This window comes from Hydra vulgaris, chromosome 06 (genome assembly GCF_038396675.1).
Source record: "Hydra vulgaris chromosome 06, alternate assembly HydraT2T_AEP".
NCBI classification, from domain to species: Eukaryota; Metazoa; Cnidaria; class Hydrozoa; order Anthoathecata; family Hydridae; genus Hydra; species Hydra vulgaris.
This window is the reverse complement of record NC_088925.1, coordinates 56683006-56700000: the sequence shown is the minus strand read 5'-3', so window position 1 is coordinate 56700000 and position 16995 is coordinate 56683006. Positions and strand designations below refer to the sequence as shown.

At 27.4% G+C, this 16995-nt stretch overlaps 3 protein-coding genes across 6 annotated transcripts in view; 2 read left to right on the top strand and 1 right to left on the bottom strand.

Moving 5' to 3' along the window:
- LOC136082000 (uncharacterized) overlaps positions 1-16995 on the bottom strand; it is a 34537-nt gene that overhangs the window by 3559 nt on the left and 13983 nt on the right. The gene's annotated exons all lie outside the window — the stretch shown is intronic.
- LOC136081999 (uncharacterized) lies at positions 6540-11982 on the top strand. Its single transcript, XM_065800529.1, has 15 exons — positions 6540-6621; positions 6769-6960; positions 7248-7953; positions 8197-8273; positions 8666-8714; positions 9201-9292; positions 9395-9478; positions 9653-9687; positions 9966-10024; positions 10440-10499; positions 10584-10634; positions 10795-10853; positions 10932-10977; positions 11086-11118; positions 11201-11982. Exons 3-15 carry the CDS (start codon positions 7767-7769, stop codon positions 11980-11982), a joined length of 1614 nt encoding a protein of 537 aa, XP_065656601.1. The 5' UTR covers positions 6540-6621; positions 6769-6960; positions 7248-7766.
- Positions 12092-15110, top strand: LOC136081998 (uncharacterized). Its single transcript, XM_065800528.1, has 6 exons — positions 12092-13300; positions 13385-13480; positions 13837-13893; positions 14049-14150; positions 14482-14595; positions 14698-15110. Exons 1-6 carry the CDS (start codon positions 12092-12094, stop codon positions 14935-14937), a joined length of 1818 nt encoding a protein of 605 aa, XP_065656600.1. The 3' UTR covers positions 14938-15110.

The following is a 16995-nucleotide window of genomic DNA, read 5'->3' as shown; positions in this document are numbered from 1 at the left end:
TAATTATATTGATAGTATATTGATTATATTAATTATAATGGTATTGATTGGTTGTTTATGTATTATATTAAATTAAAATAATACATAACTCTCGAACGTAAAACAGTGCTTAATATTACTATAATAGAGCAATAAATATTTAAATTTTGTTTAAATAAAAAACAACATTATTAATAGTACTAAATGTTTCATGCCATACACGGCAATCATCAGCTATTAACTACATAAAAAAACCGTTAGAAAAAACCATATAAAAACAAACTCTTTTACAAATGATTATAAATGAATTAAAAATTACGGTAGAACGTCTTCTAACGTAATAAAAGATGTAACTATTTAGTCTTAGGTATCAAAAGAGGACAGTCGATATTAGTTGGAATGTCGACACTTAGATAATATTTCGTCTTTTTTATTGAGCAGGTTGTTTTTTTCGTGATATAAATTATAAATTTCTCATGAAGGCAGAGGTTACAATTTTTGGATGTTGTTTTAATAGGTTTACAGCGTTCTATAATTTTCCACTTTATTCAATAAAGTATAAAGCACACAGTAAAGTTTATTGTGTGCTTTATATTTTTTTCTTTTAAACTCCAAATCTCCTTAGAAAGCTCGGTACCATTTCTATATTTCACAGCATTAAAAGATTTTAAATGATTTGCGTATCTAAGTTTAAATGGTTTCTTGCTGATACCAAAATATATTTTTTCTCTTTGTTTAGGATTAGAATTTTCATCAATCACAGTAGCCTGATAAGCTATATTACTTAATAAACACTTGTTCAAGTGTTTATTAAGTGATATTGATTGTTCAATGCGCAAGCAGTCTTTGTAATGCAGTTGTAAGTTCTTGCATTCAAATTTGTATCACTGTTTAAAATTATGTGGTTATGTGAACTAATTATAGACTTGACCTTTTGCAGACAGCTATAACTATCTTAGATTGAATTTCTGTTTAATATTTTGTGAAATTTATGGTTTACTGGAAAGTGCTGGTCAAATAATGCTAGTAAACGAATGTCTATTTTTGTTTCCACATCCCGACTGCCGTGTACGGCTCGAAACTTTAAGTACTATTAAATGAAAAATAACATAATACTATAATAATATAAGTATTATGTTATTTTTCATTTTTAAAAAATTTATATATATCTATATCTATATATATCTATATCTATATCTATATCTATATATATCTATATCTATATCTATATCTATATCTATATCTATATCTATATCTATATATATCTATATCTATATCTATATCTATATCTATATCTATATCTATATCTATATATATATATATATATATATATATATATATATATATATATATATATATATATATATATATATATATATATATAATTAAAGTTACACTACATTATTTACATATAAACATATTGTTAAAAAATTATTTGTTAAAAGAATAAAAAGTAAGTAATGTATTTTATAAATTAAAATATTATAAAGTACAAAATTTTTAATAATATTTATAATTGTTTATGCGACGCTATGATCGCATATAGCTGACCAACAGAGCCGTTCATTTACGTAGGCCTGGGAGATGTGATAATATAATCAAATTTTAGATGGTGTCGTTAAATAAAAAGTTTACAAGTGTGATGGTGTAGTGCATTAATATGTTCTGTTCAATAGTCTGGTATAGTCTCGTTATGTTTTCGTCCACTTTCAAATCGGGTGAATAGAAAGCTAAACACACTCACTTCTTGCGCTTCTGGGCTAGCACATCAGAGCCTGATGTAAGACTCTGGGAATAGATTTATATTGATCGAATGGACACATTAGTCACCAAAAGCAACAAGCCTTCACTCTTAGCCAAAAGAGCTAGGACCCCATACTGGTGTGGAGTTATGTGCTTTAATTTAAGACTCTAGATCCGAGCACATATTCAGCGAGCCCTGGTCCGACGTGCATTGTGGAGCTTCCAAATGAACGTTTTTGTGAATGTCAGCTTAGTCATTAGGTTTTGGAGCGCCGTAGCCACATCCAACGGGAAAACCAAATGTTCGCTTTGTCATTATGGTGTACAATGGAAGAAGACAAGGCTCACCAGCTGCAATTTTATAATTGTTTATGTGACACAATGATTGCAAAAAGTGACGAAAAAAACGCATAATTCTAACACGACAAAAATAAACTAAAAACTAATTACTACCTGTGTAACAGCAGGATATGTGAATACCGCTAATATTAAAAATATATAATATAAACCTAACAAAGCACTAAAAATCAGAGGCGTATAAAGAATTTTTTGGTGTTCGAGATATAACTTCCAGACATGGAGCAAACTCCAAACATTTATATGTTTATACTTATGTCAAATAATGAGGGTTTGCAAAAAACTGCGATGATTGGAGGCTGGTAACAAAAAAGCCCCAAAATTTTCGCCCCCCTGCCCCAAACGTGAGAGCAACAAGTTGATGAAGTATTTTTTGTACTATTCTTAACTAGACTTATATTCATCGATAAATTTTAGATTTCATTTTAAAATATTTTAGCGTTCAAAAATTATGACCATATAAAGTTTAAACCCCCCTCAATTTGAGGGGGTTGCAAGTTTTATATGGTAATAATTTGTAAACGCTAATCGATAGGGTCGTTTCCACACCTACCGTGAGTCGACACTTGTCGTAGGTTTTAAATACTAACATAAATTTTGCAAAAAGTAGTATTATTTTTTTATTTTTAAATTTTGTGTATCAACAACATTGTCATGCACTTCTAATACAATACATAGAAACCGCATTACATAGTTACTTAAATGAACTCAGTGGGTTTATTACGTCAGCCTATGAAAATACTTTTTTTTTAAGTACCAGCTGTTAGAAGCGTTTCAAATACAACAAGGAAATTTAAGAAGATAACATAAAATTTTATTTCTAAATTGACTTAATCAGGTAAATAAAACATGAATTATTATTAATATTATTAAAATAACTCATCATTATAGTATGAATGTAGTATTTTTTAATTGTACGATAAGTATGAACTAAAAAGAATGTCACTCCATACATATCGCATGTCCAATGAATAATCAATTTGTTTTTTTTTTACTATAAAAATAAATAATATTTTACTTAGATTATTTTACAATGGCATGACAAAAATATTAGACAAAAGTTTGTAATTCAAAACGAAGACTTCAATATACAGATAGTCAATTACGTGATGCTATTAATGCTGTTAAAAAAGGTATGGTTGTGTACAAAGCGAGCAAGACGTTTGAAATTCTTTATCAGACGCTTCGTGATAAAATATCTGAAAGAACTTCTTTGAAAATACAATACTGCGGGAATAAATTAGTTCTAGGTGGACAAATTGAAAACAAATTAGTTGTGTGGTTACTAACATGCACCAGAATGGGATTTGCCATGTCTGTAGTACAGCTATTAGATACTGTGCAAAAATATTTGAATATTTGATCTCAAAAATGAGGTGAATACTTAAACCGAGCTAGAGAAGGAGTAACTGAAAAAGCCATAAGAGATTGGTTTACTGAAATTCCGAAGCTTTTAGGAGAAAACGCTCAATATTTAAATGATTCGATGCGCGTTTTCAATATGGATGAGAGTGGTTTTCAGTTGTCACCGAAAACTAATTTATTATTTGGTGAACGAGGAAAAAATACATTTGAAGAAAGTGTTCGAAGTAATAAAAAAAACATCACCACTTTATTTGCAGTAAATGCCAGCGGAACTTTTGCTCCATCATTAACAATTTTAAATATGTTCGTCTTCCAAATAGAATTATAAATGCTGCTCCATCAGGATGGGGTATCGGAAAAAGTGAAAATGGTTGGATGACGCAGAATGTTTTTTTGAGTATATAACAAACGTTTTTCATCCATTTTTGATAAAAGAAGAAATTCCTTTACCAGTTATAATTTTTTTTGATGGTCATGCGTCACATTTTTCTATCGAACTTAGTGAGTTATGCTCTAAAAATGGAATAATTCTTGTTGCTTTGTTCCTAAATGCAACACATATTTTGCGGCCGCTCGATGTGGCAGTTTTTGGGCCAATGAAAGCAAAGTGGAAATCGTTTTGAATGGCGCATTGACCATGAAGGACAAGAAATAAACAATGAAAATGTACTAGAAGCATTAAACTCTTTTATAATCGATCCTTCTATGGCAAATAATATTAAAAGTGGTTTTAAAAATACCGGAATTTTTCCATTTGATGCTAATAGTGTTGACTACAAAAAAATTGTTCAAAAATTATCTGAGTCAACTGTTGCTCCGGCTCCTTATTTAGAAGAAAACCATTCAAGTGTGACTTTATCAGCTTACACTCCCATAACCTTTATTGAAAAGTGCATTGATTTTAGTATTTTAGAGCGGTTTAAATTGGCTGACAAACATTTAGGTTGGAAAGGTGATCTTGAATACCTCCAGTTGTATCATTTTTGGAAAAGAGTCTCATCTGAAACATATAAGACAATAATTTTACCTGATGAAATACGACAGGGTACTAAAAATCTATCAACAATTGGTAATTTAGAAAATGTGCAAGGTATAACCCATATGAAATGCCTGATTGCAATAATGCAGCTTTAATAAAACCAAATCCAGCTTGTTTCAGCTTAAAAATAGCAGCAGAAATAATAAATCCAATCAAAAGTGTTTTAATATGGCCAAAACAACCAGTCTAATCGTCCAAGCGCAAAGTAGAACGTTTACCATCGGTTGTAACATCTGAAATGTGGCAGCTCATTCAGAAGACAAAATTTAAAAAAGAAACAATTAGCTGCAGATTAAAATTCAAAAGTAGAGGAAGAAAGATTAAGAAATAAACAATTGGCTATGGAGAAAAAGTTATTAAATGAAAAAATTAAAAAAGAAAGAGAAAACATAAAAATTAAAAAAAAAAAGTTGCAAAAGAGTCAGAAAACGAGTTCCATTTAAATGTTCATAATAATTATAAAATAAGACTTAGATAGTTATGATGAAACTCTATCCTTTCCATTTTAAGAACTTAAAGGATAAGTATACTAAAGTAATGGAAATGCTTTAAAACCTTTAATTTTTATTTATAATAATGTTTTTATTATTGTATAATTAGTGTTTATTTGATAATAAACATTAAATTTATTGAATAGCCTTATTTTTTAACAATTTCACCTAAAAACGTTTTATAAAATGTTACCAATGCATTAAATTTTCATTTGAAACCGCGAACGCGTTTTAAACCAGACACTAAAGTAGATTTTAAGATATACGATAAGTGTCGAAAATATATACGATAAGTGTGAAACACTTACGATAAGTATGGAAAACTGCGCTTTAAAAGATTGATCAAAGTAAGTACATTATTGATTTAAATTTCAGAGTGAGAATAATTATAAACTAACCCTTATCGTATTACATTGACGACTGCAAAAATTCATTTCTAATGCATTTCTACTTTTTGAGTAATCTAATATATTACAATAACTTTTGTTAAACTCACGGTAAGTATGGAAACGACCCTAATACTATGAAACTTAATACTATGAAATCATGGTGCCATTGTAACCAATTAGATGTAGTGAATAAATGGTGATCATACTCCTACGAAATGCATTGCGATCACCAATGACGTTTTTGAGAGCCCAAGACCTGCACAAACGCTACTCTTCAGGGGCGTGTCCTAAAAACAGATCGCACCGCCTGCACTCAACGTCATGCTAGTCAATATGCAATATAATAGATCTTTACTACAAAAGCCGAACATCCGAAGTCGTATCCAAGTTTTTAATTCAACTCCAACACTCTTATAGATCTCGTGAAGTTGGTGACGGTACGCGTGGTGTGGCCATAAATAAAAATATCAATACCTAGACATATAAATGTATTAACTAGAAGAGACAAATGTATACACAAGCAAGTATGCGCATATATTTAAATAAACAAGGTTGATGAATAAAAATAACACTAAGCAAATAGATATAGTAATTAATAATAAAAAGTAACTTACCATTTTTTTTATGGATGCTATAATGTCTTATGAATACAATAACTAAATACACACTCATAAACATTGAAACTTAGATAAGATGGTTTGTGGTTAGTACGAAAGTAGTTAGTAGAAAACATGGTAGAGTAGTTACTCCAATAGTATGATAAATATATTGATGGTAATATTAAATATACTGGTCAGGGGCGGGTTTAGGGTTCGGCTTGTTAGGCGCGTCGACTAACATCTTTTTTAAGAAGCACTTTTTAATTAAAAAGCTTTTTATTTAAAAAAAAATACTTTCTTCAATTTTATTTTGTGATTTTTTGAATGTAAATTTAGCCATATCTAAGGAATTTTTATAAGTTATAAAGTTCTTATCTTGCTCGTTTTTGGAAAGTGGATTCTAATGTTATTATCGGTAGCGTAATTTCGGACCATATTAGGCGCGCCTAACCTGGCCCGTTTATTTGGCTGACGAGATTTTTAAATGATATAAATTCTTATTAAATGTTTTCCATTTAATCCTCCGGCAACGTAACTTCAGGTCAAGTGAAGCAAAACATTTTTGTGCCTAACTTGGCCCGTTTATTCGTCCAAATAATGATTAAGGTCATTTAACTAGTGGTTTTTTTCATCGTTCGGTAGCGTAACTTCAGGCCAAGGTAGACCCAAGTTAATTTAATCGTTAGTTAGTAGTTAGTAAGTTAAATTAATCGATTTGTTTGTTTCTGTCAAGTGCATATTTTAAAAGAAACTTTCAACTGACTAAATTAAAACATTTTCTTAGCATGTCTTGCATTTCTTTACAGTCTGTAAGAAAATTAATTGAGAACGGTTGTATTGAAAATCTACGAACTGTTTATTCCGAATTGTCGTTAAAGATTAATTTTCCTTCACAAACCAGATCTTTATGACTTATTCACTGTTTAAAAGTCAATAAAGAGAAATATTTCTGTCGAGTGCGACAATCCGCATAACTCAAGGAAAACTATGGCGTTGAAGTAAGCATTTCTCTATTTATTTCAAAAAGTAAACGAAGAAATAATAGCAAAAATCCATTCTTTATCTCAACTACAACAATAGTAATAATAATAATGATAAAAACAATAATAATAATAATAATTATCGCTGTCTGGTTGTCTTATTCCACATCCAAAACGGTACTTAAGTTTAGGCCACAATAATATTAAAATTTTCACAAAAAGTGATGCAGTAATGAATAATTATTGACTCTAACTGAAAATATGTTTAAATAATCATTTTTTTTCACTATTTTTAATCAATATAGGGGTCGTCAGCGGAATAGTACAACCACTTTAACATGGCATTATCTGTCGTTATAAAAACATTCACTTTGAATTAATAGTATTATTAAACTTTTTACATGCTGATTGTATAAGTTGAAACTTCCCAATGCTAATCATGCAATAATCAACCAATAATGCAATAGATACTGTAATGGAAATGTTTTATTTATAATAAATTTTCTTTTGGTGTGTTATAAAAATGCTTTTGATTCGCTAGATGGCCTTAACTCTTAAGAGTAATATGTTGAGTTGAGAGTAAAATGTGTATATGAATAAACAGTATAAGATATATCCAATATGAAGTCTTCATACTGCTTACTTTTTACTGCTTACTCATACTTCATACTGCTCTTTATTGAATCACAGTAATAATGATTTTTCTCTGTAATTCCTAATTTTACTCACGATAGTCTGCATTAGCTTGTCTGGATAAATTTTATGAATTGTTTATGGTTTAATTCAAATCCATACAATTATTATGCAGTTAGGGTAGAATAAAAATGGTATTTTGCTACATATGTAATGGGGATGCTTCTCAATCTGGCACCATTTGTACATTATGCAATTTACTGATTGATGTGAAATGTCATGGAGGAACAATTGGAGATGGGTATGTTGTTTGTAGAAATTGCTGTGGTCTTACCAGCCCAAATTCATTTATTGAAAAAGATAAAATTGTTGCTAATGGTAACTATTACTTTTATAGTGATTTTTTGAGTTGTAAATTAATAAATTTTATCATAGTAAGGATTATAATGTAATTTCTAAGATTAATTTTATATATTGTTACAACTATTATTGATAGTATTAATAAATAAAAATGATATAGTTTTCTTTTGAAATTGTTCTACTATTTTTATTTACATAATAACTTTGAGTCAATCTTTTCAAAGACTGTAATGTTATCTATATAAATGTTATTTGTTTTAGCTTTTCAACAGTTTACTAAAAGTTTAATTGAAGAAGTTGCATCTTCACGCACCCTTAAACTAATATTTTCTGGAGAAGTTTGTTTTTTTCAATTTTTAACCATGTCTTGTATAACCTGGGAAAAATAATTTAGTTTTGTTTTGTGTCAAAAAAGTAATCTAGTAAAATGAATATACTTTTTATAAAACTTTTCTGAACTAAAGAAATCATTTTTTAGTATAGCAAGTAAAAATAAAAAACCGTAAGTTTTGAAAAAAAAAAATTTTCAATGTCATAGTTCAAGAAGAACCATGCAATGTTTATATTAGGTGAGATTGCAAAGGTTATACAAGTCCCAATCATATTTAAATTTTTTATAAAAAGTGTTGTATTTATAAAAAACTTTAATAACTTTAAATAAACATAAGTTTGTTAGAAATGTTACTGACTCCTGTTAAAATTTAGCTTTTATATAAATATATTTTTTTAGAAATATAGTTACAGACACAACCTTTTTAAAAAAGGAGGCGCTGCTAAAAGTATGAATTATTTTTGTATTTTATTTTGTCTCAATTATATAATTTATAATATAATTTATAATCATTCTAAAACCTAAACCTAACCATTCTAAAAATTCTAAAAAGTTAATAAATGAGAAATTAGATACTGTAACAAACAAAAAATTTATTATTGCAGTTATAATAGTTTTTAGTTTATCAGGAAGTGTTTCTACTTTAACGTAGCTCATTCTTTTTTTTTCTTACCTAAATTATTATTATCAGTGAAACATCTTTCAAAGAATTGTCCAAAAATTATGGTACTTAATGAAAAATTTAATAATACTTCAAGATTACAACAAGGTCATTAAAAAAAGCTATACGTTTCTTGAACAGATCAGCATTTATAAATTAGTAGGCTCAATGTGTTATAAAAAATTCAGAACTTTATAAATCTTTTTATACATTGCAAGACAATGCCAAAACATTTTTTATTAGTTAATATTTAATCAGGTAAAATGATTTTAGAAACAATGAGTGATGTTCCATTATTGGATCTTTTATCAGAAAAACAAGCTGACATCCTATCAGCTGCAATGGGAAAAAATTTTCAATTTAAGGTTTCTTTTTTAATTTAATATGAACTTTATTATAACTATTCGTAAAAATTTTTTCATAAATTTGTTTAAAATATGTATTTTTATTGTTTTTTGGGGTTTTAGTTCAATGACTATGTTTACAAAGTTTTAATCCCTGAAGCAATAATTCAAATGTTTGCCAAAGTTCAAAGCTGGTCACAGATTTATGTATAGCAAGAGTTTTTGATAAACTATATTAATAAAATATTCAATAATTTATTAATTATAAACTTACAGTTGCTATTTTTTTAGTCTTCTTTTTATAATTTTGTAAAATATTATAAAAAATTTTATATTTAAAACATAGAAACAAAAACATTTAAAACATACTATTTCCTTTAGTCTGAAGTATTCCTAAATACTTATATCAATGAAAGGTATCTATAAGTTTTTTATACTACTTTTGTATATCTATGCTAAATTTTTAAATTTTTTATACATCTAGCAGCAATGGTTCATGTTATTACATACATTAAACATTAAAAAACCTTAATGTGTATAACGTAAAGTGAATATAAATAATTTATCATAATAAGATTTTAGTTATTACTTTTTTAGTTAAATTTAAAGATAAGTATATTTTTTAATTCAAAAAAAAATTGAAAATTCTCTTTTTTAATCTCTCTCTTTTTTAATTTGTTTTTTTATATTTTAGAGATAAAAAAGAAGATATCGTTGAAACTAGTTCTTCATCTGATCAATCTAGTGAATCTGGTAGAAAACAATAATAATATAAAATCAATGATTTTAGAATATTTTGATTTGCAAAACTACTGATGATGAGGTAGAATAGATACGGTAGAAGTTGGTTAATCATGAAGTAGAATAAATAAGGCAAAAGTTGGTTAATCATGAGGTAGAATAAATAAGGCAAAAGTTGGTTAATCATGAGGTAGAATAAATAAGGTAGAAGTTGGTTGATCATGAGGTGGAATAAATAAGGTAGAAAAGATAATTGAAACTCATTATTCATCTTCTGAATTTGATGAATCTGATAAAAAACAATAAGAGTATAAATTCAGTATATTGAATATTTATTAGTATATTGAATATTTTAATTTTCAAAACTAATTAATTCTTAAAATTTTTGAAAAACCTTTTTTTAATTCAAGAACAAAAAAACTTTCAGATTGTGAAGATTCATTCCAGAACATGGTTGAAACTCGAAAAAAAGAAGCTGAGTTAAAAAGTAAGTTTTATGTAAATTTTTTACTTTTTCATCTATAACTTAGTTTTAACATAAATGTTTAACATTGATTTTTTTTTTATAAAGAAGTAGAAAATTTAAAAAGATGGTCTGAATACCAAAAGCCAAGCACTTCTGGTACTGGATGTTTTTGTATTTAAAATTTTTAGTATACTTTAAGAATTATGTTTCTATGATTGTCTAATTTATATAATCAAATAATAACTTCAATTTTATTTTTATAATTTTTTTTAGCATCAATTTCTATAACGAATTATTTTAGGAAAATTTTTTTTAGGAAAGTCGATTTTAGCCAAAGATATTTGGAAAATGGTTAATAATCAAAAAGATGATTCGGTAAATAAAATTTAAGTTTACTGAAGTTATTTTAAAACATTTTTCATGCATGTAGTTAAATACAATAATACTTTCCAGATTCAATGCAAGAGAAAGTTTAAAAGATCGTTTGTGGAGACAAATGGTTATTTTAATTAATTACTTAAAAATTTATAATGATATTTATATTGAATATGTACTATATGGTTTTTATTACTGCTTTTTATTATTCCTTTTTGTTTTAAATTATCAGAGACCTTGTCAAGTTCAAGGAATACAGATAAAGGTTAAAAAAATTTTTATTTGCAAATAGTTTTATCATTTATAATAACTCAGTTTAAGTTATTTTAAAGTAATTATCTCTATAGGTTCCCAGTCTGATATAATAAGTGGTCTGCAAGAAGAAATAGAAATAATGCAAAGCAAATTAAAAAAAGCTGAAAGAGCAGCCGAAAGAGAATATATGTCAGACAATAGCAATCAACCACTGATAAATACAAATGAAACTATTAGAATCACACAAAAAAAAGACTTTCAAAACCTTTTTAAAAAAAGAAAAGATGAGCAAAAAGGAAAAAAAGTTCGAGCTTGTCTTAAAAAGTATGTTGGATCATCAGAAACTGTTAAAAAGAGAAATGCCAAAAATAATCGCAGGGTTTTCAATATTATTTGTCCTGTTTGTGAAGTGAAGCAAACTCGCTTATCTAATCACTTAATTTCTAAACATCAATTTTCAAAAGATGATGCATCATTAAAAGAAAGTGAACTAAGAGTTTTATTTTTATGGGCACAAAAAAATAAACATGGTGTAGCAAAGCCACTTCCATGTCTTTTGTGTTCTAAATGGCACCTGCGTTTAGATAATCATCTCAGAAACAAGCATAAAATGAGCAAAGATCAAATAGTAAAGGTTACTTCTGAAGCAAGACAAAAATATTGGTTATTTGATTGTATGAATCAATCTAGCTCTTGTACTCCACTTGGTAGGAGCATTGAAAAAGAATCAAAGTTAACTGAAAATACAAATAGTGAAAAATATCAAAGCTTTTTAACATATACACCAATTGGTGCCAAAAGAATATCTCAAGAAAAAATGATTGAGTGGGATATCCAAAATGAAAATTTCTCATTATTTTATGAAAATGCTTGAGATCTAACTAGATGGTTTTAAAAGTGAATTAAGCAAGCGACATCCAATAAGCAGAGCATTAGCTTATCGCAACCATGTTGAATCCATTTGGTTTGTTATAGATGGGCAAATGAATATTTATCCAAAATCAGCTTTCAGTAATGTTTTACTAGTTGAAGACATTTACCATAATCCTAGTGTTGCTCAAGTTAATAATGGTGGAAACGAAGCATCTAGTCTAAGAGTTAAGTTTGTTGCTCTCAGGTTATTTTTGAAATTTTCTCTTAGAAGGCATGTGTTTATAGGACTCAAACGAGAAGATATAAATAACTTGAGAGAATATATGGAGGAGTGGAATTCAGATCTAACAAAGCCAATAGCACAAAGAAAAACTGACATAAGAAAAATCAAACTCAAAAGACTTATGACTCCCTCACATATGATAAAGTATGGGCGATCAGTTCATGTTCAAAGAATAATAAAATCCTTAAATAAGAAAATAAATTGTAATGATAACAAGCTTAAACTTACAAAAAGATTTTCACAACAAGTTCGTGATTATTTGATTGCAAATATTTGTATTATGAATGGCTTACGTGCATCAAATATTATAGAACTACGAACACAAGATGTTTTTGATGCAACTACAAATCCTGAATACCCAGGCTATAAAGTTTTTGTAAATTCTACATACAAAACATCTACAATTTATGGAGAAAAAGTTATTGCTTTGCCTTTAGATATATTTAAGCATCTAGAGTTCTATATACAAGAACTTTTGCCTATATTAAATCCATCAGAAGCGTCTTTTTTATTTATTTCATTTGATGCAGAAAAAATGACGCATGGTGCAATAGGAAGTGCTTTGACCTCAACATTTAGGCAAGCTCTGGTGTTTGGTGCTACAGAGTACCCACGAGTTTGTCCTACAAGAATTCGCTGTTCATGTGCTACTTTTGGCTGCAAAAGTGAAGGAATTGATAGTGGATATTTTGCAAAACACTTTATGAAGAATAAAGAAGACACTACACAAATTCACTACAATCTTTTCTCAAATCATAGAGAAGCTTTAAAACTTGCTATGATGGTTGGAAATACATTTGAGGTAGGTGATTTTAAAAAAGTTCTGGAAAAAAATGAAATTGAAGATCTAACCAATTCTATATATGCTGGTGAGAAAAATATACCTTCAAAGGAACACATAGTTGAGTGGTTGAATTTGAAAGAAAATGTTGATTCAAAAGAAATGTCAGAAATAATGAATATCTTAAAAGAAACTGAAAACAATACTTCTTCATTTTATGCCAATAATAAACAAGCGGAAAATTCAAATGATCTGGTAATACTAACATAAAATAAGTTTTAGTTTAATAATCAAAAGTTTAAATTAATTTTTTTTAATTTATTTTTATTTAACCCAAAGTCTTTAGATGAGCATTCAGATTCAGATACTGATATGTCAAGTGTATCAAGTAACAAGGATGAATCAAGTATTAATGGTTCAAGTAATCCTTTAAAGGTAATTACTTTTATTATTTTGCTTAATTCACTTATTTTTAATTATCTGATTTTTTCCAATTTTTCACAAGAACTTTGATAATTACTGACTTTACCAAATGAGTCTCTTTGTTTACCAACAGGACTTATTAGTCCAACTGAAAGTTTGTATCAACATATCTCACAGACTATTGTGAGATTGTTAATTTATGATATTTACTAATGGGACTTAAAAGTCATGTCATCGAGTATCTAGATTGTAAAAAATGTTGATAGAGTCATTATTTTTAAACCCATATTTTTATTTTCAACATGTCTACTGAAGCACGCATAAATATTTTTAGTAAATAAAGGGCTAAATATTTTGCTTTACTTTAGAGTATAGATAGGAATGAAGACTACATTACTTTGTCTGATTCTGAACCAACTATTCTAGTCAGTGATTTTTTTTATGAAATATTTCAAACATTGTGTATTACATTTACATATTTTTTTATTTTGTTTTATTTTTTATTAGAACTATTTTGCACTTTTTAAATATATTTTTAATAGTTAATTTATAATCGATTTAAAACAAGAATAAAATTTAGGGAGACAGAAAGTCATTAGTTCGTTGCAAAACAAAAATATATCCAAAGAGAAACAGAAAATCGAGATTTGATATAGACATTTTAGAAGAAGAAGAAGAAGAAGTAAGCTAAAAAATTTTTTTAAATATTTTTTTTTGTTCTGAAGGTGAAGGCTTTTGATACGGAATCAAACTTTACTGAACAAGTAGTGATTAAATAACACCCATAGTTTATCATTTTATAAAGCGACCTTGTCAAGATTTGAGTTATGGCTTAAGTAGAGGGTAGGGGAAAAAAATGTAAAGTAGCCTCCCTATGGCTTAGTTTAGGTAAAAATGTAAAAAATAATTCAGAAAAATCTTTAATAGATTAGGACTTGGGTATCAATGATAAAATTAGATAAAATTGAATGTGTTTTAATGCTAACTAATTATTTGTGCTTTAATGCTTTTAGGAAGAAAAAGAGAATTTTGAACACTTGCCGCCAGATGTGTTACTTCCTTCTACATATTTAACATCTTCAAATCCTAAATCTACAAATTTTAGTTTAGATGCCAAGATAGAAACTGTATAATTTCATCTATATTAAATTGTTTTATAAATTTTTAGATAAATTTTTTTACCTGTTAAGATTCATAAACGTTTTCTTGTTTTATAAAACGCTATTTAGATCCTTCAAAAGTTCGATGTAACACATAAGGATGATTTGGTTAAGGGTAGAAAGCACAGAAGATCTTGGTTTTTAATTTTAACACAATTGTGCAAAAATCTCATAACTAGAAATGATTATGAAAACGTATACAAAACAAGAACATTTACTGCAGAAGAAGTAAAAGCATGTCTAAACAAAGAGTCATGGGCTGAAGCTGAATTTTTCAATCAAATGATGAGCATTTCTGGAAATTTTTAGTTTTGAACATCCGCCAAAAAAGAGCAAATTGTATCGCAAATAATCAAATTTATAAACTTAAAAAACGGACTAACGATTCTAAAAAGTTGTTCAGCTGCCTAAAGAATATTGCTTAAAATATTCAAGATTATGTATTTACAATGGAGATAAGAGATTAAATAATTTTAGAGTTTAATTTAGGTTCAATTTTTCTTATTTTTCTATTTTTTTATGGAAGTTTTTGTGGAACCATCTCAGTCTCATTTTTTTATGAAATAATCTAAGAAGTAAGTTTCCAACGAGTCATCTAAAAGGTAAGTTTTTATGAAATCAACACAGGCGTAGCTTTTTGTGAGATCGGTTAAACTAAGGTTTCTAGTTTAAAAATAAAAATGAAAAAAATTTAGTTTACTTAAAGGTATTATTTTTAATAAAAATAAATTTTTGTTTAACTTTTTATATTTATTATATATATATATACAGTAGTATCCTTAACCTTAAAAATAAAGGTTCTAGTTATGTTATTTCTTTTTTTAGGCAAATGAGCAAAGCTACTTCCTTTCAGTACTTTGGTAGATATGATCACATTAGGTAAACCTCAAAATCTGATATTTACCTTTTGAATCATAAACTAATCCAAGGTAATAATACGGAATACGGAAATCAACAAGTTTTATAATCATAAACTATGATCAAATTGAAAGGCAGCAGGCTAAGCAAAAAACTAATTTATTTCTTTATTATTTATTACTATTTTATAAATTTGAGGTTGGGCAATTCCCTCAACTCAGACTTAGCCATCGAAAACTGTGGGGTAAACTTGAAAGCAGAAGTTTCTAAAATGAACCCAACCTCACTAGCAGATTCTAAAAAAGTTATAATAAAAGCGTGGTAACATAACATAACGCCTGAATATTGTGAGTTTCTTGTTATCTAAGTGCCGCAAAAAAATTAACGCAAATTACTAAAATATATTTTCCACGTTTTTATTCTTGAATGTTCGTGTATGTTGTTTTTTGAATAAAAACGTTATAGCAATAAATGCGTACATTATACTCTACAAAAATGGTGTTTAGCTATAAATAATGGGTAGAATCTAACCTTTGCTGTAAATCTTTTATTTTTAAACCATAATCTGAACAGATCATTTTTTTAAAAATTCAATACTTCTTTATAAATTTACAAAAACTTTCCATCAAAATTTTATTTGAACTCTCAGATAACAAAAATTACCTTTTTAGATAACGTTGAATGTTTCTTTTATCATTTTATGTTTTATTTTATTTTAGTTTTTCATTTTTTGTTCAATTTTATTTGTATAGTTGTTTTTTATCAAATAAAATGAATTAGCGAAGGTTAAACTTTTGTCTGCTTTTTTTCCTAATAAGTTGTTCATTTCTTCACAAAATCAAAGGTTTTCTAAAGGGTTTTTTATAATAAATATCAAATCTTTTTAGTTTGTCTAATAAAAAATTAATTCTAAAGTCGTTAGCGGAATAATACAACTACTTTCAGACTTTCCGAATAATTCAACCTTAATGGTAAATAATTCAACCAATTGCGCGATACAACCATGATACAACCAAAAAACAACCAAACGATGCATAATACAACCATTTTTATCGCAAAGTGTAATAATACAACCATTTTCAGAATAATACCACCTCCGTGATAATAATAATAATATTAATAACAATAATAATAATAATAAATTTGAATTGAAATTGCTTTAAGAAAGTTAGCATGAGCATTTTTTTAATTTATCTTTTGCTTTAATCTAATTGATTTTCTTTTTTTTTATCAAACATATAAATACTTGAATAAAGTTTTTTTTTACATTAAGCTTGCTGTTGGATTTTTTCTACTGTGTATTAAAAAGCTTTATTCATTTTTTTACAGATCTGAATCTACTGGTAATTGTCTATTTAGTTCGTTTTCTATTTGTCTGAGTGGTGATAATAGTTTGGTAATGGATTTAAGAATTCTGACAGCAATTGATTTATATTTTAATCCCTCATTTTACAGTAATCGTCCATCGTTTGTCGGCTTGTGCTTAAAGTATCCAAATGAGTTTTCATC

What these genes read in the sequence shown, in the direction of transcription:
- LOC136081999 (XM_065800529.1), top strand. Translation starts at nt 7,767, where the DNA reads ATGGTATTTTGCTACATATGTAATGGGGATGCTTCTCAATCTGGCACC. An exon ending in AAAGCTGGTCACAGATTTAT is followed by an intron (nt 9,479 to 9,652) that starts GTATAGCAAGAG and finishes TATTTCCTTTAG; the next exon opens with TCTGAAGTATTCCTAAATAC. An exon ending in TGATCAATCTAGTGAATCTG is followed by an intron (nt 10,025 to 10,439) that starts GTAGAAAACAAT and finishes AAAAACTTTCAG; the next exon opens with ATTGTGAAGATTCATTCCAG.
- LOC136081998 (XM_065800528.1), top strand. Translation starts at nt 12,092, where the DNA reads ATGAATATTTATCCAAAATCAGCTTTCAGTAATGTTTTACTAGTTGAA. An exon ending in GTTCAAGTAATCCTTTAAAG is followed by an intron (nt 13,481 to 13,836) that starts GTAATTACTTTT and finishes GCTTTACTTTAG; the next exon opens with AGTATAGATAGGAATGAAGA. An exon ending in TAGAAGAAGAAGAAGAAGAA is followed by an intron (nt 14,151 to 14,481) that starts GTAAGCTAAAAA and finishes TAATGCTTTTAG; the next exon opens with GAAGAAAAAGAGAATTTTGA.